Source organism: Chionomys nivalis, chromosome 11 (genome assembly GCF_950005125.1).
Source record: "Chionomys nivalis chromosome 11, mChiNiv1.1, whole genome shotgun sequence".
Taxonomy (NCBI): domain Eukaryota; kingdom Metazoa; phylum Chordata; class Mammalia; order Rodentia; family Cricetidae; genus Chionomys; species Chionomys nivalis.
The window spans coordinates 27,054,776-27,082,000 of NC_080096.1; the positions used below are offsets into that span (position 1 = coordinate 27,054,776).

At 47.1% G+C, this 27,225-nt stretch overlaps 1 protein-coding gene across 5 annotated transcripts; it reads right to left on the minus strand.

Annotated features, from left to right (window-relative positions):
- Positions 1-497: 497 nt before the first annotated feature.
- Positions 498-27,225, minus strand: Meaf6 (MYST/Esa1 associated factor 6). Of its 5 annotated transcripts, XR_009057986.1 has the most exons (9): positions 27,113-27,225; positions 26,109-26,224; positions 22,462-22,549; positions 22,277-22,322; positions 10,093-10,285; positions 5,772-5,801; positions 5,610-5,667; positions 4,965-4,998; positions 499-4,439 (listed from the first exon to the last, which is right to left on the minus strand). XR_009057986.1 is itself a non-coding variant. In XM_057784305.1 (8 exons), exons 1-8 carry the CDS (start codon positions 27,200-27,202, stop codon positions 4,431-4,433), a joined length of 606 nt encoding a protein of 201 aa, XP_057640288.1. In that variant the 5' UTR covers positions 27,203-27,225; the 3' UTR covers positions 499-4,430. The 5 variants fall into 5 exon arrangements, 3 of the variants coding, with proteins under 3 accessions (XP_057640289.1, XP_057640288.1, XP_057640291.1); XR_009057987.1 differs by lacking the exon at positions 5,772-5,801; XM_057784305.1 differs by lacking the exon at positions 5,610-5,667.

A 27,225-nucleotide genomic window follows, 5' to 3' on the forward strand; every position in this document is an offset into this window, starting at 1 on the left:
CAGGGGATCTGATTCTCCCACACAGACATACTTGCAGGCAAAACACAATGTATTTAAAGTAAAATTAATTAATTTAAAATGAATCAAAGAAGCTTCAAGGAGCTCCCTCCCCACCACTCAAGGAGACAACAAAGGCCTCTGGGAACCAGGATCCAGACCCTTTACCAAGCACATACATCTACAGGTTATCTAGGGTGAAGGTGTGGAGCGGGAGGACACTGACCAGGGGCCTCCGGCGTGTCGCTGCACATAAGCAACAAGGATTTGGAGTGCACACACCTCCAACACGTGCTATTAAACCTGACGGCCACTCTCACCGGTGAAAACAATGCCACTGTCAGCAGTTTCTTGTGGTTCAACCTAATATTTATTATCCACATATAAATTATCCACATATTAATGAACTAATATTTAGGCGTATTACACAACATATTCCAAGTGAAGAACTACACAAGGCTGAGGTCCAAAGAGAAAACACATCCAAGATCTGCTCTTTCCCTCCCACACCCACTCCCTTTCCCGTGGACACATAAGCAAGGGCCAGCACCCGTAACGACCCACGGCATGGCTGACCCCACAGAGCAGTGTTCAAAATGAAACCTGTGCTTCAAATCCTGAGGCTAGCCCTGAAGACCAAAACCTGGGAACACAGGGATAGACTGACATGCGCTCGCGTTCTCTCTCTCTCTCTCTCTCTCTCTCTCTCTCTCTCTCTCTCTCACACACACACACACACACACACACACACACACACAGTCTTCCTAGGCACTATACACAGCCCCATGCTGGAAGGAAGTTGTGCATACAGAATATCATCCACCACTTCCATCAAGTCAGAGCTTCTGAAAAGAATTTTCCAGTGTGCAAACGCCTCAGTGACTTGGAATAAAGCTGAGGGTGGGAAAGACCAAAGTAAGTGCAAAAATTAAGCCAGAGAGCACTTTAGAAACACACGCCGACTACTTATGACGAAGGCTCTTCAGAGCTTTGTTTTTACTGCGAGGGTGGAGACAGGAGCATCGCTCTCTACTTCCTGCACGCAGGATCAAAAGCCTCGAGGTGAAGGCCCCACTGCTTGCTTCCTACTGTTGGAACAAAGGATTTTCCTGAGAGTGAACGGCACAGACTCAAGTGGGGGTTTAACGGTTTAAGCCGTGCAACGACAGAGCCATTTCTTACAGTGCCAAGGCTGCTGAGACCTGGGGTCTCTGGATCAGCACAGTGGGTTTAAAAGCATTGTTCCTGGTCCACACTGGCCTTGTCCCAAGCTTCCTAAAGTCCCTCCTCAGGCCCCAACTCTGTGGGTTGGTCTTGTTCCCCACATTCTCCTCATGTACCCCAGGACACTGACTTTAAACAGAATGGCCCCTTCCTCAGTCCTTGGAGCTGTGGGCTTGGCACTCCCATGAAGCTTTGCGCTAGACTATCCTCCAAGTAGCTGACAATAATGTTACCACAAAAGGCCAGGTCTTGTCTTTTAACTACCAGAGGCCAAGGGCAAGCTCTTCTTCCCGTGTTGGAGAGACGCACAGAGCAAGGGTACCTGGTGGCAGAAACAAGTGTGCCACCCTCCATTCCTGTCGTTTGTCCTTCTAAAGGACAGGTGCATCGCTGGAGCCAGCTGGTGCTTCTCACCCACTCCCCCAACACAGGACGGCTAGCTACAGCCCGGGCTGTAGGACTTAGGAGCTGGCTTACTCCATTAAACCAGTCCCTCTCACAACACACAGGGCCCTGGTTGTCACTTCAGGGACTGCTGGCTGGCTGGTTGCAATGAAAGACTACCCTGTCCACTGAGATTAATGTTCTCTTGTGTAAGCACAGCCATTCTTTCCATCGATGATTTGTAAGCAAACTTGGTGGATAAAGTCAGGACCACAGCATGGTGCAGAGAGGCAGGAACCTATTGGAGTTGGTCCTTTTTTTTTTTTTAAAGTAAGGTTTCTTTTAGCTCAGGCTGACCTCTAACTCCCTTGACTTCCGATCCTCCTGCGAGCTAGGACTACAGGCAGGCACCACCATGCCCACACTTACACGGTGCTGAGGATCAATTCCCAGGACTCTGCATGCCAATCGCTCCAGATGCCTTTTTCTAAGCCACCCCAAGACGGGAAAAGCAAGTAGTCTCTCGGAGCCTAAGTAACACTGGCCAGCTGACAGAAAAACCGGAAGACCCAACCAATGGGTAAACCTTACGGGGTGGGGGAGGCAATAAAACAAACAGCTCACAAGCCACAATCTTCTGCATACACACGGGGACAGTCACATACACAGACATGCTGCTACATGACACACGCTTAGGGCCTGGGAGGGTACTCAGTAGTAGATCACGTGCCTAGCACGGTTGATGTCTTTTACCCAACTCTCTACGATGCAAGAAATAAATACTACACCTTCTACTGAGCAGCACCGCTACTTCTCTACACACAGCCAGCTATGGAGGCTCAGATGTGTTCACGTTGACCATTTGCTTTCCCCAGAGTTTAGGATAAGGCGATAAACCAAGAAGGAAGGATCCAAAACGCTTCTGGGTTTTCGTTTTCAAGGAACAATCTCCGTATTTTAAACTACTTCCTTTAGAACTGGAGTTCTGCTTCCAAATACATGGCCAATGACTGGAAAATCATCGAAGGAAATGGATTTTAACAACAAAAGGAGCTGGGCAGTGGTTGGGCGCACACCTTCATCCCAGCACGGGCAAGGCAGAGGCAGGCAGACCTCAGTGAGTTAGAGGCCAGCCTGGTCTACAAAGGAAGTTCCAGGACAGCCAGAACTGTTACACAGAGAAACCCTGTCTCAAAAAAAAAAAAAAAAAAAAATAATAATAATAATAATAATAATAAATAAAGACAAAAAAAAAACCAAACAAGAACAAAAGGCAAAGCCTTTGCACACCAGAGGGTGGTTCTGGTAATAGGCCATCTAGGCTCAGCCCCCTACAAGGCCCAGGCATCAGAAAGGACTGTGACTAGACAGTCAAAGGACAGGCAAGGCCCTGAATCTCACCACTCGCCCGACCCAGGCTGTATGGCTCAGTTTCTAACACAATGGCCTCAAGCAGGCTCCTAGTCAGCAGCCTGGACTCTGTGAAAGAATCCCTTTGGGAATGGGATCTCAGCACTGGCATTGGGCTGAGCTTCCCAGGTGACCACAATGTGCATGCAGCCAAGGCCACTGCACTGAAGACAGCCAAAGCCGTCAGGGACTCTGCAGGCCGGGCTCTCTGTGGGCAGTGCTGGCTCTTGTGAGGCTCTGACTCCACTCAGTGGAAGCTGACTTTTCAGTAATTCTGGGCTCTCCCATGGGCTTGGTGATTTTTAGAATAATATCTAACCAAGTGAATGTCAGCAAAAGGAGAAAAGATGGAAGCCGGGTGGTGGTGATGCATGACTTTAATCCCAGAACTCAGGAGGCAGAGGCCGGAGGATCTCTGTGAGTTTGAGGCCAGCCTGGTCTACAGAGTGAGTTCCAGAACAGCCAGAGCTACACAGAGAGAAGAAACACTGTCGAGAGAGAGAGAGAGAGACAGAGACAGAGACAGAGAGAGACAGAGAGAGACAGAGAGAGACAGAGAGAGACAGAGGGAGAAGGGAGAGGGGAGAGAAGGGAAGAAGGGAGAGAAAGTGTGCGAAAAGATGGAAAAGAAAATCTCCGGCTGAGAAGGAAAGCATGAGAGATGGAAGGCAAGGAAATTTTATTTCTACAAAGGAATCCAAGTGTCTGTTCTAGGAGGATGGCGTTTTCCGGCTTTCTTGTTCCTCGGACATGAGACTGCTTCCAACACGCCACCATTAAACGCTCTCTACCTTCCCCCTACAGAAGTCAAAAAGTCAAAGAGCCAAACTGCCCATTTACTTCTGAAAGCCACTTTAGTTTCAGTTATGAATATTGACACCACATGAAACAGACCATTGGATGTGTCATCAGGAAAGTACAGGCATCACAAAATGTCCCAAAAGAAAATCAGATGATAAAAACAACAATAAAAAAATAATACAACACAAAACCAAACGAAAGAGTGGCAGATATTTACAGCCTCCATCTGCAGTGGGACCCGGGCTCTACTTTCAGCGGAACACAAAATCAGAGATGTGCACTTCTCGATTGGGGGGGGTCACAGATGGAGCTGGTGCCAGCCAGTTTGGGGGGAGACATTCATTCTAAGAAGGGAGAAATGCACAGTTAGCCACCCGCTGGAACTGGGACCAAGAAGAGATCTTCCCGCTGAACTGCTACTACCGGTGACGATGGCAAATGACCCAGTCTTATAGAAAGGACTCGTCACTACAGTTAAGACCGACTAGCCAGTTACAGGCACTGGGTCTGGGAAAGCAGAGGCGGATGGCCACAGTCAGGTGAGGGACATTTGTCGCTGTGAGGTCAGAGGGGAAGCAGGGCTCCACAGCTGGAAGCTGCTGCTAACAAGTCTTCTAATAGTCCTAAAGAGAAAGAAACACAAGTCATGGTACACTCAGAGCCTGGTTTGAGCAAATGTGCGTGTGTGTGATAAACACACCCACACCCACATACTAAAATAAATCTTTTTTTTTTTTTTTGGTTTGGTTTGATTTTTCAAGACAGGGTTTCTCTGTGTATCAACTCTGGCTGTCCTGGAGCTCACTCTATAAACCAGGCTGGCCTCGAACTCAGAGATCCGCCTGCCTCTGCCTCCCAAGTGTTGGGATTAAGGCCATGTGCCACCATGTCCATTCTAAAACATTTTAGTAAAGAACAGCTGGTAGCTGGAGTATACAGATGGACCCTCAGGGTCTAGAAACTAGAGTGTGACCCTAGATTAGGATCATACAGACTCTGAAAACCAAAACTATCTACAAGCTCGTCAGCCTCTGACTGGGCCCTTGTCTAGCACAGATGATGAACCCTTTAAGAACCCATCAAAACCAATTTTTTTAAAAAACAAAACAAAACACTGCCAGTCTTTAAGATTTCTGGCTGATACTTACAGCTCGGGGCTTTTTGTTTAACTTCAGATCAATCCTGTGGTAGGAAAAATAAAAGAGATTTGCACTTTAACTTCAGAAACAGGGCAACAAGCAGCTACTGCATAGGGCACAGCTATAACAAAGGCTACTCAATTAAAGTCCACATTCTTCATTAGACTATGTCACAATTTAGCTGTTTCCTCAGATAGTAAGCAAGTATTAAAAAAAAATGAGCAGATATTTTTGCCATAAGGCAAACTGAGGTGACTAAAAAAGGAAATATACAGCAGTTATAAAAGCCAGAATTTTTAAATAAAAACTATTGCAAAATTAGTGAAACTGGATTAAGAGGGCATGCTCAGGTCAATGTGTTAGCTCTGTAACTATGTCACTGACAGGTTCTGAGACATGCAGTGACCAACAGCAAACAGACTAGGAGTTTGTGTTTCTGGATATGAAACACAAAAGAAATTATAAGAATTTCAAATTTTAAATCTTTTAAAAGCAAAATATCAAAATCTTAAGCTACTAATCTCCTTAAGAAGCAAAGCCAGAAAATCAATTTAAATATGAATTAAAAGTACAGGTTATCTATTTTAAAAGAAATTAAAATGCATAAAAGTGAAGTTTACTTAATTTTGCTTAAGTTATTAAATAAAATGTTACCTCCATCACGTTTTTCTGTTTTTAAAAAAAACTTCCCAGCCTAACCTAATATACATACCTACAATCAAACAGACAAACTATGGGTTAGAAAGGTCTCAGAACAGCATCCCGGGTCTACACACTAAACAACACAGCACAGACACTAATGCAAATCAAACTTACTCAAAGTCATAATCAAACATGCCAGACGGGCTGAGGGGCAGCATTGGAGAGGAAGAAAGCAATAGAAATTAATATACTAATTGAACAAGTTAGTCGATTAGCCACCCTAGCAAGATTTGTGGAAACAAAGTCAGTTTTAAGAATCTTAAGCCATAAGGTTTCGAACATCAAAGCACCAAAGACTGTGTGGTCAGGGGGACTCCCTTCCCGCAGTGCGGACCAGCGCAGAAAGCAGACGACGGGAGGGCAAGTGACTGCATTTGAGCACTCAGAGGCCACAGCCCTTGTGTTAGCTGCCAGACTCAGGGTTAGAACTGCTAAGATATTGGTACTGAAAACAGAATTGGGGCATTAGAAAAGAGAGGGTGGGGGAGACAGAGATTAGCAGGGGAGAGAAGAGGGGACAGCCAGAGAAGGGGGGGAAGAGGTTTAGTTACACAGCAGAAGGTGCTACAAGTAGGCATTACATATTGTCATTGAAACAAAAGGCAACAAAACACTTCCCACTTTGAAAATAGCAAAGCATGTAACTTTCTATTCAAGCTCAAGTTGTGAACATGCCCAGTGCCACCCAGGTTCTTCCTGGAAGCCAGACTCTGAGGCCCGAACCTCCGTGACGGTTCTCTTTCACAAGCTCTGCCCCCTAAACTGCTGACAACACCTCACTAGCCTTTTTTTTTTTTTAAATGAAATGGGGGGGAGGTCTCACAATATAGCCCACACTGGCCTCGAACTTGCTGTCCTGCCTCAGTCTCCAAGTATTGCAAATGCAGGCACATGACACCTTGCCTAGTATGGCAAGTCTACTTGTTTACATCAGTGTAGCAGCTAAGGAATACCAAGGTCTGAAGACCCTTACCCCAGCAAAACAAAGGTAACTGGGATCCATAAACCAGAGGAGAGGATACAACTCTGCGCTGTCATGGCTGAAAGGCCAGAGCGAGCGTCAGCCTGGGCTCTGACTCCAGCTCCTCGCTTCTCTGACACCTTTCAGACTGGAGACAGGCAGGAAGACGATGCTCAATTGGCTGTTCTGCTAGACCATGTCTGTGGGCATCGTACGAGAGCCGAGTTTCAGCACCACTTACACAACCATCTCACTTAGGACCGTCCTGGACACACACACCAGCGGACAAGCGGGACTTTTTAAAAATGGTTTCCTCTCAAACTGATTCAACCTTCACAAATGAAAATAGATGGTATCAGCTGGGGGCGTGGCTTACTGGTAGATGCATGCTGGGTTCAATCCCTAGTAGTAGAAATAAATACATACACAAATAAAAGTGTACTTATTTAACCAAACTTGGTAATCCCTGTCAATCCCAGCATTCGGGAGGCTAAGGCAGAAGAAATTAGTTTGAGGCCAGCCAGGGCTACATAATAAAACCTCATCTTAAAACAAATAAGCAACAATTTTTACAAAAACAAATCTTGGGTGTGATGGAATAGCAGTAACCTCTAAGAGCACTAGTATTTGTTTTCTCTTTAAAGACAGTGGGGCTTAACTACTGTTCAGACGCAAAAATGTAAGAATTCAGAAAGCTGGTGATTTTCATTTGACTAGCATGCAACAAGTTTTGTGTTCAATCCCCAGCCTTGGGGGAGGGGGGTTCTTGATGAATTTTCATATCCCAGAAGAGGGGTAAGCTCAAGTATCTCCTCCTACTGCTCCTCCACAGTGTCTGGCATGTGGCAAGTCCTCAGACATCCTGTCACCATGGCCTGACTTTGATACACAGGCCACTGCACAGTGGAGAAGGAAGCACTCACTGCTCTGGGTGCCAACTCACCAGTGTGTCCTGTCCGGATACTGAGCTCCACCCCTGAACCTCAAGTGTGCAAAGGTAGCAGGACTCACCCCAACTGCCTTAGCCCACTGAGGTGCCACTTAGGGCAGTCCTGACCCAGATTCCTAAGAAATAAAGCAACCCGGTGCCACCAGTCTTCAGGGGCAAATGAGCATGTGAGGCTCTGAGAGGCCACCAGACAGACAGGATCCTGGAGACAGAACTCAGTCCACCTTCTGAGTAGGACTAGCCTTGTAGGAGAGCAGTGCCCAACAGCAGTCTTTCTTAACGCTGGTGTGCTTCTGGAAGGAATTCATTCCCGGGGCCAGGAAAGGGAGGGCTAGGGACGAAGTGTTATTCCCATGGAGGTGCTCTAGAAACCTGCAAGGGTAAAGTTAAACGGGGCGCTCCTCCAGCGCCTTTCGCCAGTCTAGAGCTAACCGCATCACTGGCACACAGGTGTCACACACAGCAGAGGACCTAGAGAGGACACTGGTGAGTGATGCAGAGCCCCAGGGACTTTCAAGAATGTTCTCCCTGCTCTAGACACCTTGAAATAGGAAAAGAATCGCCAAAATGACAACAAAATAAATGTAATAAAAACAACACAGAAGAAAATATTAAATTATCATGCCAATTTGTGTGTATATGATATATACATGTATAAACACATATATGCATATGGAGGCAGAGGTCGATGCTGGTGTCTTTCTTTTTTTTTTAATATTTATTTATTTATTATGTATACAATATTCTGTCTGCATGTATTCCTGCAGGCCAGAAGAGGGCACCAGACCTCATTACAGATGGCTGTGAGCCACCATGTGGTTGCTGGGAATTGAACTCAGGACCTTTGGAAGAGCAGGTGATGCTCTTAACCACTGAGCCATCTCTCCAGCCCTGGTGTCTTTCTACATAGTTTTTGAGAAAGGGTCCCATCACTTCTATTAGACTGGCTGGCCAGCAAGCCCCCAGGATCTCAATGTCACCAGTGCTGGAGTTACAGACACATATACACCTCACTGAGTGCTCTGACGTGGGTGCTGGGATTAGAACTCAGGTCCTTACACCTGCAGAGCAAGCACTTTACAAACTAAGCCATCTCCCCAGCCCATAAAAACTCTTTTTAAGAGTATGGATCTTGGGCTAGAGAGATGGCTCAGAGGTTAAGAGCAGTGGCTATTCTTCCAGAGGTTCTGAGTTCAATTCCCAGCAACCAAAAGGTGGCTCACAACCATCTGTAATGAGATCTGGTGCCCTCTTCTGGCCTGCAGGCAGATATGTAGGCAGAACACTGTATACATAATGAATAAATAAATAAAACTTAAAAGTAAATAAATAGTTTAAAAAAAGAGTATGAGTCTCTGCTATCTGTGATAAGGTAGCCCCAAGTCTACCGCAATGCTCCAATAACCTACAGCCTTACCAAGACGGTAGGGGGCAATTCTTTGCTGTTTCTTACTATAGTTTGAGATTAGCACAGTGGATTTTTTGTTTGCAGAAAAATGTAAAGCAGCGGTCCTTCAGCCCTATTTAGTGGGAGGAAACTCTATTTCTGCAATTTAAAAAAGAACAAGAAAAACTTAAAAGGATTCAAAACTCTGTTGATGAAAAGAGGTTTAAACCAGTTAAATTTCACCTTAAATCAGCCAGTGCCAGACCTGTGAGTTCACAGTGGGACACCCTAGGTGCCAGGCCTGTGAGTTCACAGTGGGACACCCTAGGTGCAGGAAGGGACACCCACAGGTTTCTAAAGCAACTTAACTCATTAGCCAACCAGAGGATGGGTGCCCCCACGCAGCCCTGTACACTCCCTTCACCCCCCCAGTGTTCAGGCTTCCAAGACCAAAAGGAGGGAGAGCCCCTCCCCTCCTCTACAGACTCATTCCCCTCTGAGTTAAGGCCCAGCATTAGCATACAAACCCAGGCAGAGTGACCCACTAAGATCCCTGCGACACCTGACCTCTCTGTCCACTGCTGTCATTCCCATCTCATTTCCCACTGCAAAAGCAGCAGTGCGCAGATGGTTCCTACGAAGGAACGCCCGCATTTAGGGGCTCTAAGTGTTTCCCCGTATCTGAAGGCAGCATACTCAGAGAACTACAAAATAGAAAAGTCATAACAATCAAAACCAAACCCGTATTTAAAAAGTCAGAGAAAGGCATGTCAACTGAGCTCTCACAGGAGCAGACAGGGCCCAGGAGTCAAAGACCACAGGTTCCCAATAACCAGAGTCACTCTGCAAGGACTCGTTTCTATTTCCATTTTCCTCTTAGCAAGGACCCAAAGCTCGCGATGTCAGGTGGCTTAAAGGAGTCACATTCCATCCTAGCGACTCCCATTGATCCTTCAGGGCCTCTCTATTGCCACCCACTCCCTCCCTCAGAGAACACCAGCCCACTTGACCTGCACCAAAAGATTTTCTGCCACCCCAAGTATAAGGGCTCTGCCACTGTCCCAGGTATTTTCATTCTAACCAAGTCCCTCCCAGTAGTCACAAGAACTCTGGGACTGGGTAGGACCTTGTCACTAACCTGTGCCGGTTTTTATTCTTCCGTTTTTTGTGGCTGCTGTGGTGACTCCCTGAGGAAGTAGAAGAAGCAGCCTTCTGGGGCTTCACTCCCTGTACGGAACCGTCCAGGTCCTCAGGGTCCTCCTGGGCAGGCTCGTTCTCCTGATTGTGGAAGTCTGGAGAAGTATCGCTTTCTGTCCCACTTCCTGGTTCCCCTAGAGAAGAGAAAACAGGGCCCAAAAGCCTGATCAGAATCCCCCAAATTCCTGTCATCAGCAAATGTTTGCTTGTGAACCCGCAGGCCAAATTACAGAAGAGACAGGGAACGTCCATCCAAAGCATCAAAGCTAGGAATCCTGGAAAGCCTGCAATCTGCAACAGTGTAACAAGAGTGCAGGGCTAAACCTGACGGCAGCTCTGGCGTCACCCTCTACATCAGGGCTTGTATGACTGACTGCATGGCCGGCGCTGAAGAGAGCGACACTTACACCTAGAGGATGGGAGACAGTGACCCTGGCAAAACCGGCAGAGAAGCCTGTCTTTCTTTAAAGGGTTGTGGGGGTGGGGAGAACTAGAGAAATGACCCCAGGGTTAAGAGTAGGTACTGCTTGCTCTTCAGAGCCCCAGAGCCTACACCATGAGGTGCTAAGATAGCCAACACCTCTCCTTGGGTGCCTGCACTCAAATGCACGCACCCCATACAGACACATACATGTGATTAAAAATAAATTTTAAAAAAGAAAAGGTGGGGCTGGAGAGATGGCTCAGAGGTTGGGAGCATTGCCTGCTCTTCCAAAGGTCCTGAGTTCAATTCCCAGCAACCACATGGTGGCTCACAACCATCTGTAATGGGGTCTGGTGCCCTCTTCTGGCCTTCAAGCATACACACAGAATATTGTAATAAATAAATAAATATAAAAAAAAAAAAAGAAAAGGTACCCACTGGGGAGGAGAGTCCAGTCAAATCCTTGAATTACTGAGGCTTTGGATCTTTTTTTTGGGGGGGAAGGGATATGTCACTCAAGCCTTGAACCTCCTAGGTCAGAGGATAACTCTGAACTTTTTTCAAGAGCAGTTACTTAGCCGGGCGGTGGTGGCGCACGCCTTTAATCCCAGCACTCGGGAGGCAGAGGCAGGCGGATCTCTGTGAGTTCGAGACCAGCCTGGTCTACAAGAGCTAGTTCCAGGACAGGCTCCAAAACCACAGAGAAACCCTGTCTCGAAAAAAAAAAAAAAAAAAGAGCAGTTACTTAGTCCACTTTTAAATTCTATGTATGAGTGTGCAGGCAGGGTTATGGGCAGTGGAATACCCGTGCCTGTGGAGGCAAGAAGACATCAGATCTCCTGGAGTAGGTATTGCATGCCATCAGACATGGGTGCTGGGAACTGACCCAGGGTCAGCTGCAGAAGCAATAAACGTTCTTAACAACTGCACCTCTCCAGCTTCCCCTCCTTTTTTAAATCACACTTTATTGATTAGTGTGTATGCTGGGGGTACCACCAGTTTTGAGGGTATCACCTCAAATTCACTGAGATCCTCCTGCCTCTGCACCTCGAGTGCTGGGATTAAGGGTGTATGCCACCAATGCCAGGGGAATCTGGCCTTTAACGGCTGAGCCAGCTCTTCAGCCCTAAGTCACCAATTTTAAAATAGCAGTTCAAGAGCCAAGTGTGTTCGGGCCATCTTCTGTAATGAGGCAAGGCTTCCAGTGGAGGTACTGAGACGCCAATCCAGCCCACAAATCGTTTGACCTACAATTTGCCCTGCCTGTAAGATGTGCTGGGGTAAAGGTAGTATAGAACTTGTAGGCGTGGCCAACCAATGACTGGTTGCATTTGAGAGCCATGCCACGAGAGGGAGCCCATGCCAGACACGCCCGGAGGACAGGAACCAGAAGCTGAGAGCCCCAAGGTCTAGGATAGAAGCAAGCACGACTGGAAGAAAAAATAAAGGTCATGAAATGATTCCCCATTTTTTATCTTTTGATTTTTCAAGACAGGGTTGCTGGCCTTGAACTCTCTGAGGTCTGCCTGCCTCTGCCTCCCAAATGCTGGGATTAAAGGTATGCACCACCACCTCCTGGTGAAATGATTCCTAATGACACTCTGCTATACTGTAGACAGGAGAGTAGCATAAACGTCATCGGGGAGGCTCCATCCAGCAACTGATGGGAACAGATGGAGAAACCCACAGCCAAACATTAGGTGGAGCTTGGGGAATCCTTCATCCTTCGGAAGAGGAGGACAAAAGATTATAGAGCCAGAGGGGTCAAGGATACCACAAGAACACAGCCCACAGAATTGATTACCCAGGGCTCATAGGGGCTCACAGAGACTGAAGCAACAGAGAGCCTGTATAGGTCTGACCTAGGTCCTCTGTGGGACTCCTCAAAGTGGGAGCGGGCTGTCTCTGACTCTTTTGCCTGCTTTTCAGACCCTCTTCCTCCTACTGGGTTGCTTTGTCCAGCGTTAACATGAGGGAGGTACCTAGTCTTATTGTAACTTGTTATGCCATGCCTGGGTAATGTCCTTGGGAAGTCGGCCTTTTTCTGAAGGGAAATAGAGGAGGAGTAGATCTGGGTGACAGGAAAGGTAGGGGAGAGAGACTGGGATAAGAGGAGGGAGGGGAAACTGCAGTCAGGATGTAATATATGAGAGAAGAATAAATTTAAAAAAAGAAGGCGGCACAAGCCTATAACCCTGCCACTTGGGAAGGTGAGACAAGAAATCTCAACTTCAAGGCCAGCATGGGCTAATCAAGAGATTCTGTGTTGGGACTGGAGAGATGGCTCAGAGGTTAAGAGCACTGGCTGCTCTTCTAGAGGACACAGGTTCGATTCCAGGCACCCGGCACTCACAACTGTCTGTAACTCCAGTTCTAGGGTATCTGATGCCCTCACAAAGACATACATGCAGGCAAAACACTAACGCACATAAAATAAAAATAAATTATTTAAAAAAGTAAAAAGCAGGAAAGGCTGAGTAGATGGCTCAGTGGGTAAAGCACTTTACAGGTAAGAGCAAGAACTTAAGTTTGTATTCCTAGAACCTACATAAAGCTGGACATAGAAAGCTGGACACAGAAGTGTGCATCTGTAACTCCAACTCCTACAGGGAGATGAGGGACTGAGCCAGGAAAATTCCCCCAAGTCAGCATGCTTGGAATATGAATGTAGAACAAGAAGAGACCCGGTCTCGTATGATATGGAGGGTACATGCTAACATCTGAGGTCGTCCTCCAACCTCCATTGAGTGAGGGTGCAGAGAGAGAGAGAGAGAGAGAGAGAGAGAGAGAGAGAGAGAGAGAGGGATTAAAACAAAGTAAAACAGAAAGGTGTGGCATAATAGCATATACCTGTAATCCCAGGCCCATCCCTGTAATCCCAGAGCTGAGAAGCTTGAAGAAGGAAGATCAGGAGTTCAAGGCCAGCCTAAACTACTTAAGAGAGCTTACTTCAAAAACACATTTAAAAAACATTTTTTAGAGCAGAAGACCCCACCAAGATGGCTTAGCAGGTCAAAGTGTTTCCCTGTACAAACCTGACAGCCTGTGAGCGATCCCTAAAGTGCTTCCTACCAGCCTGTGAGCGATCCCTGAAGCCTTGGAAGAAAGAGAATCAACTCCCCAAGTTGTTCACATGCATGCCATGGAACACATATACACAGACCCCCAACACACACTTCTCCCCGCTCCCCCGCAAAAAAGCAAAGAAACAACCAGATCTCAGAAATGAGGGACCAATTTGAACACGATACAGGAAGGCACCAGGAGAGGGAGCTCCAGAGCCACGGAGCTGCACAGGACTGGCAAAGCATCTTGACTTCACATAAAGTTTACCAAAAGAGCAGAGTGTTGGCACACACTCGCCATCACATACTCAGGAGGCTGAGGAAGGAAGATCATGAATTCAGGGCTAGCCTCTGTCAAAACAAATGAACCAACAGAAAAGGCTAGAAGGGCTTCAAAACTTACCTTCACAAAGCTGCAACAACCAGCATTGCGCTGCTCACGGTGGACAGATAAACAGAGATCAAGAGAACAGTCCAGCATGAAGTCTAATGTTAAGGTCTGCTGATCCCCGACAAGCAAGGCTAATGAGACAATTCAGTGCAGAGAGAAGTTCTGTTGGTGCAAGACCAGCCTGAGCAACACAGCGAGACCTCACCTCAGAAAGATGAACCGGGCTGGAGGGATGGCTCAGCACTTAAGAACACTAGCCGCTGGGCTAGAGAGATGGCTCAAAGGTTAAGAACACTGGCTGCTCTTCCAGAGGTCCTGAGTTCAATCCCCAGCACCCACATATGGCTCACAGCCATCCGTTATGAGATCTGGTGCCCTCTCTGGCACGTAGACACTGTATACATAATAAGTAAATAAATATTTAAGAAAAAAAAAAAAAAAAGAACACTGGCTGCTCTTGTAGAGGACCTGGGTTTGGTTTCCAGCACCGACATGGCAGCTCACAACCAGGGGACCTGACCTCTAGGACTGTGTGCGTGTGGTGCACACACTTGTAGACAAAATACCTATATATATATATATAAAACATAAATAAAAAAGATAAAATGAGGTGTGGAAGCACATGCCTTTAGTCCCAGCCCTCAGGAGGCAAAGGCGGGTGGGTCTCCTGTGAATCTGAGGTCAAGGAGCAAGTTCAAGGACAAGCTATGCAGAGAAACACCCCCCACCCCCAAAATTAAATAAATAAACAAACCTAACCTAGGATCTGAAAGATGCCTACAAGACACTTTGCTGGCAGTGGTGGTACAAGCCTTTAACCCCAACAGTCAGGAGGCAGGGCAGGCAAATCTCCCTGTTCAATGCTAGCCAGATCTATGTGGAGTTCCAAGCCAGGCAGAAGCACACAGTAAAACCCTTCTATCTCAAAAAATAAAAACAAACAAGAAACCTTTAAGATACTGAAGAAATAAGTAGACAGGAAGAATTCACAGTGACTAACATGTGACGGCTACCAAAAGCGATCTGCAAACCCAGTGTAACCCCATTGAAATTCTTGACATGTTCCACATAATTATTTTTAAAAAATCCTAAAATTCATATAGAAGTACAAAAGGCCCCAAATAGCTAGAGCAATCTTCAGCAGGAAGAACAATGCTGAAAGTACCTGATCTCAAATTATAAAGCCATAGTAACAAAAACCAGCATGGTACAGGCAGAGACAGATACGTAGCCCCATGGACTAGAACAGAGGACCCAGCAAGAAGCCCACACAATCACAGCCCACTCTGACAAAGCTGTCATCGGCTCACACTAGAGAACAGCATGCATAGCACACACAGAGACTGAAGCTAGATCTGTAGCTCCCACTCAGCAGACACCCAGTCGTCAGAGATCACAGCCGGTCATATAGGACTGGAGGCAGAAGCCCTGACGACACAGGCAGGGGTGCTCACCTGAGCTGGAGACCACTTGGAGGCTGAGCTATACTGTTCTTGTGGAGGACTGAGCTATAGCACCTGTGTAAGGCTCCACGATCACATGTAACTCCAGCTCCAGAGAACCCAATACTCTCTCCAGGGGCAATGAACTCAAGCAGACCCCCACCCTTACCCGCCACACACACTATACACATCAAAACAATATATATACATACACATATATATTTAAAATACAGCAAATGCAAGAGGTTTCTGCACAGGACTCCAACAGCACAGGACCGAATTCTAGACACTGACAAACGGGATTATAAGGAATGAAGAAGCCCGCATAGCAAAGGAAACAGCAGAGTGAAGGACAAGGTTACAGAGGGGGTAGGAGTCTTTACCATCTTCATATATAAAATTAGGTATCCAGGATGTTTTAGTTTTGTATTGTTTTTTAACTGGGGAGGGGGGTAAGTGAAGGAAATAACTGAGTGCTTAAGAGCGCTTGCTATGTAATCATGAGGACAGAGCTCAGGTTCCAAAACCACACAGGTCACGCCTCCTGCATACCCTCTTTAACCCACTCTGCAGGTGGAGATAGAAGATCCTGGGGTTTGATACTTTCCAGCCAAGCAGAGAAAATACAAGCCTTGGGTTTAGGGAGAGACCCTGCCTCAAAGAACTATACACAAACACATATGCACACATACACACATGCATTTATGCATTTTTTTTAACTGCAAAAATTACACATAAAAACCCAAGTCATCTGATCAAAAAAAAAATGGGCTAGGGTTGAAGAGATGGCTCTATGGTTAAGAACACTGACTGTTCTTCTAGAAGTCCTGAGTTCAGTTCAATTCCCAGCAACCACATGATGGCTCACAACCATCTGTGATGAGATCTGGTACCCTCTCTTCTGGGGTGCAGGTGTACATGCAGGCAGAACACTGTATACATAATAAATAAATCTTCAAAAAAAAATGGGCTAATGAACTGAAGGCAGTTGTCCAAAGAACTAGGCATTAGCAGGGAATGGGGGGGGGGCACACTTTGATCCCAGCACTTAGGAGGCAGAGGCAGTGGACCAGCCTGGTCTACATAGTGAGTTCCAGGACAGTCAAGGCTATATAGTGAGACCCTGACTCAAAAATTTAAAGACAACAAATGCTGGTGAGAACATGGGGAAGAACCTTTATGTGGGGGGCGGGCTGTGTACAGCCACTACAGAAAGCCGTTAAGTGTGGACGGTTCTCAAATCAGTGAAAACAGACCCACCACATGGCCCAGTGAAACCCCTCTCGAAGGACTCTAATTCCACACACCACCCAGATATTTGCACTTACAGCCAAACTGCTCACAATAGCTGGGATCTGAGCCAGCCTAGACCTCCATCAGCACGTGGCTGGATAAAGAGCAGGTGTATGAATGACTTCTGTAGGAAACTGGATGTGACTGGAAGTCATCACGCAGAACTAAGAAAGCCAGACTCAGAAAGACACCATGGCGAGGAGCCTAAATCTAAGGCTCTGTATACATGTGGACATGTTTACAGATGTGTGCTTACAGGCCAGGAAACTAGAAAAGGGACCATGAGAGGAAGAAGGCATCTTCAAGGAGGGAGAACTACAGGAGGGGCTAGGAGACAGTGCCAAGAAAGCAGAATTAGATGCTGGGGTGGGGGGCACCAGCTGGAGGGGCACACGGTGAGGGACCAAAGACACAGCATCATAGAGATGCACAGGCATGAAAACCAGTACTTCCAGTGCCAACCCACAGACCATTTCCTTTGTGTTACTATTGTTGCCTTTTAAATTGTTGATATTCCCAGGAGCTTACTGGAGTCAAGGGCAGTGGGGAGGGGGAGGGGCATTACAGGCCCATAGGTAACTCACCAGGGACTCAGTCACTGAAGAAGTTGCTCCCTCTCCCAGCTACCATGAACTGCCTTTAGACCCTGGGTGGGAGGGACTTGATAGTGGAGGTGAGCCATCTCTCTAGCCCCTAATGATCTTTTCTAAGTGTTGGGAGACCACAAAGCCTTGGACCAGAGCTGGTGATGGGACAGAAAAGGACTGAGTTGGCAGGGGCCGGAAGGGCAGCTGGCTGTGCATCTGCAGTCTCTGCTACAGGAGGCCCATGCAAACAGACAGCAGGCCATGCTCTAGAAACTCTCTCCATGTCCAACCGCTCAAAGCCTAGGATCCCAGAACTCACCTAGGTCTCCTCTCTGATAAACAGTTATCCAAAGCAACAACTCTTGTCCTAAAGGACTGACATGGACATCAAGAATTATGAGAAACGGATGGGATGTAGCTCGCCTACCATGCTCAAAGTCCTGGGTTCAATCCCCAGCACCACACGAACCATTCTAAGCAGCACGTGTGCATGTATGTGTGCATCTATCATTCCAACATTCAAGAAGGTAAGAAGTTCAAGGTCATTCTTGGCTGCACAGTGAGCTTGAGAGCAGCCTGGGTTATGAGACCCTGCTCAACAGGCTCAAAAGGAAACAAAGTTAAAAAACCCCACACACAAAAAAGATGGGCTCTCTTTCAGGAGCTGCATTTTAGTTGCTGACTTGCAGTGCTAGGGATCAAACTCCAGGCCTCACACATGCTAGGATGCTCTACCACAGAACTCCAGTCCGTCCCAGCCCAAGACTTGTGTTGCAGAATTACGTTGAAGATACATGACAAGGAACTATGGGGACCAGATGCTATTACAGTACAGACAAGAACTCCCTTCCCTAGCTCACAGAAACTCAAGGCCTGTACATGGAGCCAATGTCCCACCGACAGCGCCACACTGAGGATGTTTCTCACGGACAGAAGAATGAGCAGCATGGCTGTAGAGCAAAGATAAGGAAGTCTACACACTGCAGAAGAGCAGGGCGACTGCGGCCTGTGACTGCTGATGGAGGGAAGGTTTCCAGGAGAAAGGGAAGCCCTACAGCAGCGAGCAACTCTGCGGGAAGCTTCAGAGCATGCAGCAGTGCCTGCCGGGCCTGCCAAGGCCACGAGGTGAAAAGCCACTTGCTTGCTGTTTCTTTAACTATATTCTTTACACTAAAATGTCTGATGCTGCGCAATTTACACAAAAGTCCTCTGTAGAGGCCGTGCAAATCCACCCTTTTTCTAGTTGGATAAAAATACAAAGCCAAAGGAAGCAGAAATAATGCATTTAGAGAGGAGATTTCTGTGAAATGGTTTGAAAATAAAATGCTCGGAGTAGAAGTCTGAAAGAGGATATAAAGCAATGTTCTGCCTTTCCTTTCTGGGGATCACAGGCATCATCCACACAGGACTTGGTCCACAGTCTTGTTTTTCAGAAAGTCTGCAGCCCTGGAGAGTCCACACAGAGGAGGGGAGTACAGGTCAAGCACACTGCTCCTCTCGTGGGACACAATCATGGGATCAACACTTGGGCTTCCAGGGACCCTCAGGTCCCCCATCTGCTTTACAGACGACATCCAAGCAGAGGCCTCCTTCAGCTGGCTCCACAGACAAAGGCTCCTGCAACAAAGCCTTATGACCTGAGCTTGATCCCTGCATCCTACGGTGAAAGGGGACACCAACTCCCACAATGTGCCCTATGACCTCCAGATGTGCACTGTGGCACAGGTGTGGATACAAGCAGTAACAAGTAAATAGAAAATTTTATATTAAAAAATGAAAGAGGGAAGTGAATAAAAATAGAACTAAAAAGAAAAGGAATCCAAGGAAACCCAAACACACAAAATCAGATGAAGAACTTTTACTAAATCTTATTAGTTGAAAAGAAAATCAAGGTGAGCCAGGTACGATGCCGCAGACCTTTGATCCCAGCACTTGGGAGGCAGAGGCAGGACTCCTGTGAGTTTGAAGCCAGCCTGGTCTACATGAGTTCCAGCTCTCCAGGGCTACACAGAAAGACGTAAGTCTTATTTTTTTTTAAAGATTTATTTTATTTATTATGTATACAACATTCTGCCTCGATGTATGCCCGCACGCCAGAGGAGGGCGCCAGATCTCATTATAGATGGTTGTGAGCCACCATGTGGTTGCTGGGAATTGAACTCAGGACCTCTGGAAGAGCAGCCAGTGCTCTTAACCTCTGAGCCATCTCTCCAGCCCCCGTAAGTCTTATTAAAAAAAAAAAAAAAGGAAAGAAAAGAAAAGAAAAGAAAAATTAAAATTTTTGTAAGAGCAACTTACAGTCCCAAGACTTAGGGAGGGGAGGCTGAAGAGAATCACCTTCAAGGACAGCCTGGGCTACATAGTAAGACCCTATCTCAAAGACAAAATAATATTAGTAGAAATTTTTTCTCTTTTTTTTTTTTTTTTTTTTTTTTTGGTTTTTCGAGACAGGGTTTCTCTGTGGCTTTGGAGCCCGTCCTGGAACTAGCTCTTGTAGACCAGGCTGGTCTCGAACTCACAGAGATCTGCCTGCCTCTGCCTCTCAAGTGCTGGGATTAAAGGCATGCGCCACCATCTCCCGGCATAGTAGAAATTTTTTTAAAAAAACAGGGTTTAAAGAAAACACTATAGGTTTTGGTTACAGAACATGGAAAAATCAAACCAGAACAGAGCTAGAAGCTCCCTCCTTCTTGGCTAGCTTCCATAATACCGTAAGGTTCTATGCTGGCTGCTGGGGGCGAGGTCACTGGCAATCTTACTCTGCTATGGAACTTGTGTATAACACTATCAACACGTCAGGGAACAGTGTCAAGGCTTGAGTGTCAAGGGAAGCAACCATTCATTGGCTGGATATAATGCCCACTCCATAGGAACTACTGTAATCCTGGCCAAAAGCCTGTGGTGGGGGAGGTCACAGGCCCTAGTGGAGAAGCCACGGCTGTGGATTTACTAATGAACCTCACAGGCCCTAGTGGAGAAGCCACGGCTGTGGATTTACTAATGAACCCGGGAAACTGCCATTTCGATGTTTATATTTACATCCGTAGACTGGTGCTGCTGTCAACCTTGGTAGGTGAAGCTTCTTTTCGTAGAGGGCCATGACTCAACCAGTCAGTCCAGTGATGAGAACAAATGACCATTGAACAAGCAACCCTGACTGGGACATCAACATCACTCCCTCTAAAGGGTCAAGGATCATGGCGAACAACGGCAGGAAGGATGCTCTTATAGAAGGAAGGGGCAGAATGTTAGGAAACCCTGTCTTCTGGGCATGACAGGGCCTTGAACTCACAGACTCACAACACTTACGGTGACTTCTGCAGGACTGAGCCTGTCACCACGTCATCATGGATCTGAACTACTCACAGGTCCCCAGCCCTCCCTGATCTATAAGCATGTAATAATTGCTCAAAGACATTTCTTCAGGGGAGCAGCTGCTGGTAAGTTGCCCAAGGTCATGTGAATCTCCCACCCGTGTTCCTATAAGTAACTCAGTGACGGAGCGCTGGCCTAGCACGTTCATGGCCCTAGGTTCAAGACGCCATACCATAACAACTAAATAGAAGCAAAGCCAGGTGCTGGCTTACATCTGGTCCCAGAACTCCCAGCATCTGGGAGGCAGAGCAGGCGGGTCTCTGAGTTCCAGGTCAGTGAGAAAGAGATTCAAATAACCAAAACAACGAGTTGTCAGGGGAAAACCAGCCCTGAAGGAGGCTAGCAGTCAGCAGCGATGAAAAGCATCTGCAACATCCTCTTGCAAAACACAGGGACAAAGGCTGGAGCAATGGCTCCATGGTAAAGAGCACTGGCTGCACTTCCAGAGGACCAGAGTTTGGTTCCCAGCACCCACATAGTGGCTTACAACCATTAGTAACCTCAGTTCCTGGGGATCGGATGCATTCACTTATACATACACGTAAATTAAAAATGTTTGACAAGGCCAACAAGGTATGTAACCATTTAGCCAAAACTAACTTGACATGCAGTAAAACCCAAGTAATACCAATCATGTACTACAGGAAGATTTCAAATAGCTGGCCAGTGTACACTTTAGAAAATATTTAATACCTAAGTTCAAGGCTAGCCTGGGCTATACAGCGAGGGCCTGTCTCAAATTTAAAGGATTTGTAGCATGTGAGGTAGCCAGACAAGCACCCAACCACACTGTGCAGGGTTCTGGGATGGGGAAGGACAGGAGTAACAAAACATGACATTGGACAGAAAACTTCTGAAGGACACTGAATAAATCTGTTTGGACAAATGTTGGGATTTGACTCTGAGTGGAAATGACTCTGGAACAGGCAGGACTAAGGCACAGGAGTCTGGCTGGGATAGAAACCTACGCAGAGCTAATAACTGAAGTCACTGACACAGGCTTGTGAGGCCAGCACTAGAGAACAGCAGAAGCGGGTCAGTTAGTTGAGGCCAGCTCAGTTATTAGCGGGCTCCAGGTCAGCATGGGTTAGAACAGACTACCTCAAAAAAACAAACAAAATTCCTAGGAATATAAGCCCTACAGTAGCGGTGTCAGTTTGGGGTCTTTCGGTATCTCCAGCCCAGCTTCATGAGAAAGACGTGGCAGCAGGCCGGGAGCTCCTTCCTTGGAGAAAGATACAGTAGATGGCATAGTGGCACAGGCCTTTAATCACAGCAAGCGGGAGGTAGAGGCAGGTGTATGTCTGACTGGGACAAGTACGATCTACACAGACAGACAGACAGACTATATAGCAAGATCTCCCACCTCCAAAACAAAACAAAACAAAAAAAGACTTGGGGAAGAAGCCCAAAGGCTCCCAACTTCAAGAAGCAAGAGAAAACCACAGAAGATACAATTCTTAGGTACCCAACCGGGTAAACCAGAGTTAACTTAGGGCCTTTGGTGGCTTTAAAATAAACTGATAAAGAAGGTAAAAAGAGACTCACTCTTTTCGATGAGCTGGTCCTGAACTCCCGCCAAGGCACTTACTGCCTAAAAGAGAAGTCATCGGTTACCTGACAAGTGACCACAGACCCCAAGACACCAACCCACACAGGGAGGAAGGAACAGTCCACACTGCTCAATAAAGGGCCACAGGCAGGCAAACCCGTTCGCTGCCACAACCACTTACAGCTGCCGATGTGACTGAAGATTTGCTGAAGAGCCGTTCGGCCTCCTTGAACTTCCGGTTCCTCCGATCGTTTTTGCTATTGGAGTTTCTAAAATACAGAAACGAGTACCAAGGTATGAGTTCAACTCAAACTGGGGCGCCTGGGGCAGATGCGGAACTACGGATGACTACTGTGTTTGTGATAACGTGTGTGCCGCAGTATGTGTGTGGAGGTCAGGGGACGACTTCGCGGTCGGTTCTCTCCTTTCACTCCAGGGACCGAGCTCAGGGCCAGGCTGCAGAGAGCACCCTCCCCGGCTGCGCCATCTCCCCAGCCACACTCTTTACTTTTCACACAGCAGTTCATGAACACCTGGAACTCCAGTCCCTGGAGATCAGACGCTATCTTCCGGCCTCCGAGGGCACTAGGTCAATGTGGTATACAAACATACATGCAGACATAACACCCATCTACATAAAATAAATGAACAGTGTTTTCAAGTGACTACAGCAGCATGGTAGTGATGCACACCTTTAATTCCTGTATAGACCAGGCTATCCTGTAACTCACAGGTTAATTCCAGCACTTGGGAGGCACAAGCAGGCAGATCTCTGTGAGTTCAAGACCAGCCTGGTCTACAAAGCAAGTTCTAGGTTAGCCAGGGCTGTTACACAGAGAAACCCCGTCTCAAAAACAAAAACAGGGGACTATAGATGGGCATTATAGTAGATATTTTTAATTCCAGCATTTAGGAATCAGAAGCATATGGAGCTCTGTGAGTTACAGGATAGCTTGGTCTATACAGGAAGTTCCAGACTAGCCTGGGCTACATAGTAAAACCCAGTGTCAGTAAGTAAATATATAAAATTACTAGTACAGACAAGTGATAGAAAGTGTCTCTTTTAAATAAATTTAATTTTATACCAGGATTCCTTTGAGAACTACACAGGGCAAAGGTCAGTCTACTGAATAAATACTTGGGGAGATGCTGGAGGGTGGCACAGTCCTTTAACCCCAGCACTCAAGAGGCAAAAGCAGGTGTAGCTCTGTGAGTTTGAAGCAAGCCTCATCTACATAGCTAGTTCCAAGCCAGCTAGCACTATAAAGTGTATAGTGTGACCCTCTCTCAAAAAAAAAAAAAATTTAAATATTTTGCTTTTTATTTAGCACGTATATGTATGTATATGTGCATGTAAGAGGTAGAGACAAGCGGCACAAGTCGGTTCTCTCCTACCACCACATGGATCCTGGGTACTGTGGGTCATGGGGACATAACTCGGGTCACCAGACTGGCCGACAAGCATCTTAACCCACTAGGCCATCATGCTAGCATGAAGAAAGCTGTCTTTACAGCGGAGTAGCAGGACCACCTGACACCATGTCACCCGGTAAGACAGAGGTGCAGAACCAAAGGGTCACAAAACGCTTACACTTTTGCCAAATATGTTTAAAGGATTGCTCATGAGGTCACAGCACTAAAACTATAGGGCTCAGCACTGTGGCAGAACACTCATGCGCAACCATAGCCTTGGGTGCTATCCCTGCACCAAAAAAAGAAAAAAAAAGAAAGAAAGGAAGAAAAGGAAAAAAAATCTGAAAGCAGGCCCTGCAGGCAGTAGTGAGCAGCTTTAATCCCAGCACTCAGGAGGCAGAGGCAAGTGGATCTCTGTGACTCAGAAGCCAGCCTGATCTCTGTAGAGAAACCCTCTCTCAAAAAAACAAAAACAAACCAACAAAAATATTAATGCCATAACTGTTGAAAGCAACTGGACCCAGGATCAAAAACTGCTTTGGGGCTGAGGGAAGTTGAAGGAATCAGTGTTAAATCTGAAGCTGTAAGCGTCAGAGCGATATGCAGAAATGTCCTGCTCTTCTCAGGAGGTAAAAGCTAATATGCTTAGGTGCAAAGATTCATGGTCCGAGTGTCTCAGTTCTCAGTGAGCAGGCGGAAAAGCACAGGGAAACAGAAGTGATGAAAGGAGTCCATGAAGGAGAGCTTCCCGACAGCAGATCCGGTCTGCACCTTTTCTTTTCTTTTTAGTTTTTCAAGACAGGATTTCTATGTTGCTCTGGCTGTCCTGGAACTCGCTTTGTAGACCAGGCTGCCCTTGAACTCACAGAGATCCGCCTGCCTCTGCCTCCTGAGTGCTGGGATTAAAGGTGTGCGCCACCAGCGCCAAACTAGCTCGGCATCTTTGAACACATACTAAAATGAGAGGGCAACTTTCCCGTGTTGGCCCTTGCCTGCTACCTTGTTGAGCCAAAGTCGATCTTGTTATTTTGACAGCACTGCATATTCCAGGCTGGCTGGCTGGCCTGTCCCCACCTCAAATTTCCATGCTCAAAAATGCCAGATGTGCACTTGGGAGGCAGAGGTAGGCGGATCTCTGTGAGTTCGAGACCAGCCTGGTCTACAAGAGCTAGTTCCAGGACAAGCTCCAAAGCCACAGAGAAACCCTGTCTCGAAAAACCAAAAAAAAAAAAAAAAAAAAAAAAAAAAAAAAATGCCAGATGTGCATTTTCTAAATATTATACCATATTTGTGTTTAATGTGTTGGGGGTTATGTATCCATAAGGGCAGTACAGAAAGTTTGATCCCCTGGAGCTGGAGACATAGGTAGTTGCAAGGCACCTGGCATGGGTGCTGGGAATCGAACTCCTGTCCTCTGACAGAGCAGTGTGTATTCTTAACGCTGCATCATCTCTTGCCACATCTTTTAAACACAGGTTCTGGGTTCTAAACTCGGTTCATTGGGCTTACACATGAAGTGCTCTTACCCACTGAGCCATGTTTTACATCTTGTGCTTATACACACATGATAAGATGCCATATAACTATACACACACATCATGCCAATTTCTGTTTCCTGGTTTTGATAATGTACTAATATATAGTTACATAAAATGGAACCATCAGAGAAAACTGTGTGAAGAACATATAAGACCTCTCTGCTGTTTCTGCAGCTTCCTATATGAACCTGCAATTATTTCAAAACAAACAATCGTAAGTATACACAGATGGTTTCATATATTAGAGCTTACACCCACAGTAAGTTAGCAACTGATGAATTTATGGGAAAAATACAAATTGATCATGCATTACATCATCTCAATTCTATAGATTTGAAAAATTCTCACAAGTCTTGAAATTTTTATAGGATCATATTGCCAAATCAATAACGGTACAATTAGAATACAGTTATGGCAAAAATCATAACTGTATACCATGGCTGACTAAAATGCAGAAGACAGTTAAGTTACATGCTGTATTTCATTTACACCTACACACGCCTGCACCATGGGTCCGACTTTCCCTTGGCACAAATGTGGGCTTGATCCAGTGTTACTCAGGGAAGCAATGGCCAGCCGTGTCAGAGGACAAGCTCAAGCTTAGACCTCATTTCACACTACGACTGTTAGCGACTCCCTACAGAGAGGGTACCAAGAACAAACACCCCAAGATGTACAGTGGCAGCCCACACCTTTAAATCTAGCAAATAGGAGTCAGAGGGAGAAGGAAGTACGTAAGTTTGAGGTCGCCTGGCTTACATAATGAGTTCCAGGCTAGCCAGGACTACATGGTAAGGCCATGTTTTCAAAAAATAAAACAAAACAAAAAACCTATTAGTAGGAGACAGAATGGATAGTACTAGATTCTGACACTCACTTTTGATTGGTCAGATACCGATCCCAGCCACGGATAATATTGCCATACATCTGAGTGTCTTCCAGGTAGCTTCCTTCAAAAGCATAGATCTGTCGCTCCAAGTTTGCAAGTGTTTCCTAAGTGATGAGAAGAGGGACATGGAGAAACGAGCATTAAAGCATGAGCAAACTGAGATCTGGATACAGACTTGTAAAGCCAAGCTTACCCACACCGAGCCATTTTTGTGAAAGAGTGGAGGTGATGGACCTTTTTACAAATAAAGTCCTCAAAAAATGCACACACATGCAAGATTTTATATCTACTTCAGAGGGAAACCTAGCTATCATGAGCAGGGATGAGACAGTGTGTGAGCTGTCTCTATTCTCACTCACTAAACGTGTCGCTTTCCAGCAGAAGGATGAAGAGCTTTTCAAAACCATCTTTTCTACATCAGCAGCTCCCTCCCAGCAAGCTCTGGAAGGGCCGCCCGCAGCGGATGCCGGTTGCTATGGAAACCTGGAAGGGCAGCTTCAGGTGAGCTTTGCCTCCCGGATGCTCGACGCAAAAGGCGGGAGCCTGGAGGAGTGAGCCACCAGGGTGCCGGCGGCTGCGGGTGCGCGTCACCATTCCAAATTCCCTAGACTGCGTCCTGCGTCTCCCGCCAGCCCCCTCCAGGCATCCTCAAATACACCACATTCTCCGGCCATTGAAACGCGCCGCGCGTGCAATATGCCGTGGGTACCCACTCGACACGCTCCCGAATCCTCTCCGGGCTGGGGTCTAGCAGCCTCCTTCACACCAGCTAAGCCCGACGGGAGCGCGTCCCCGCCTCCCGCCTCTCGCCCTTCCCGCGCCCTCGCCGCCCCGCCCCGCCCCGCCGAGCGCAGGCCGGGAGCCGCGCCGCCGCAGGGAACCGCGCCGCGCCCGGCCGCCCAGAGCGCCCGGACCCCGGCCGCCCGCCGCTCTCGCGTCTGGAGCGGCCTGGGAGGCCAGGCGGGGACGGCGGCCCGGCCCCGGCCACTCACCGCCAGCTCCTGCTTCCGCTTCACCAGCTCGGCCAGCTCCCGCCGGGTGTCTGGGATCTGCGGCGGCGCCGTCTTGTTGTGCATCGCCATGTTGGGCTCCAGCGGCGGCGGAG

Coding starts and splice junctions, on each gene's coding strand:
- Meaf6 (XM_057784305.1), bottom strand. CDS start 27,202: ATGGCGATGCACAACAAGACGGCGCCGCCGCAGATCCCAGACACCCGG. Junction 22,323..22,461: donor CTTCAGTCACATCGGCAGCT/GTAAGTGGTTGT, acceptor CTTCTCTTTTAG/GCAGTAAGTGCCTTGGCGGG. Junction 4,999..5,771: donor ATGTTTGATTATGACTTTGA/GTAAGTTTGATT, acceptor TTCCTACCACAG/GATTGATCTGAAGTTAAACA.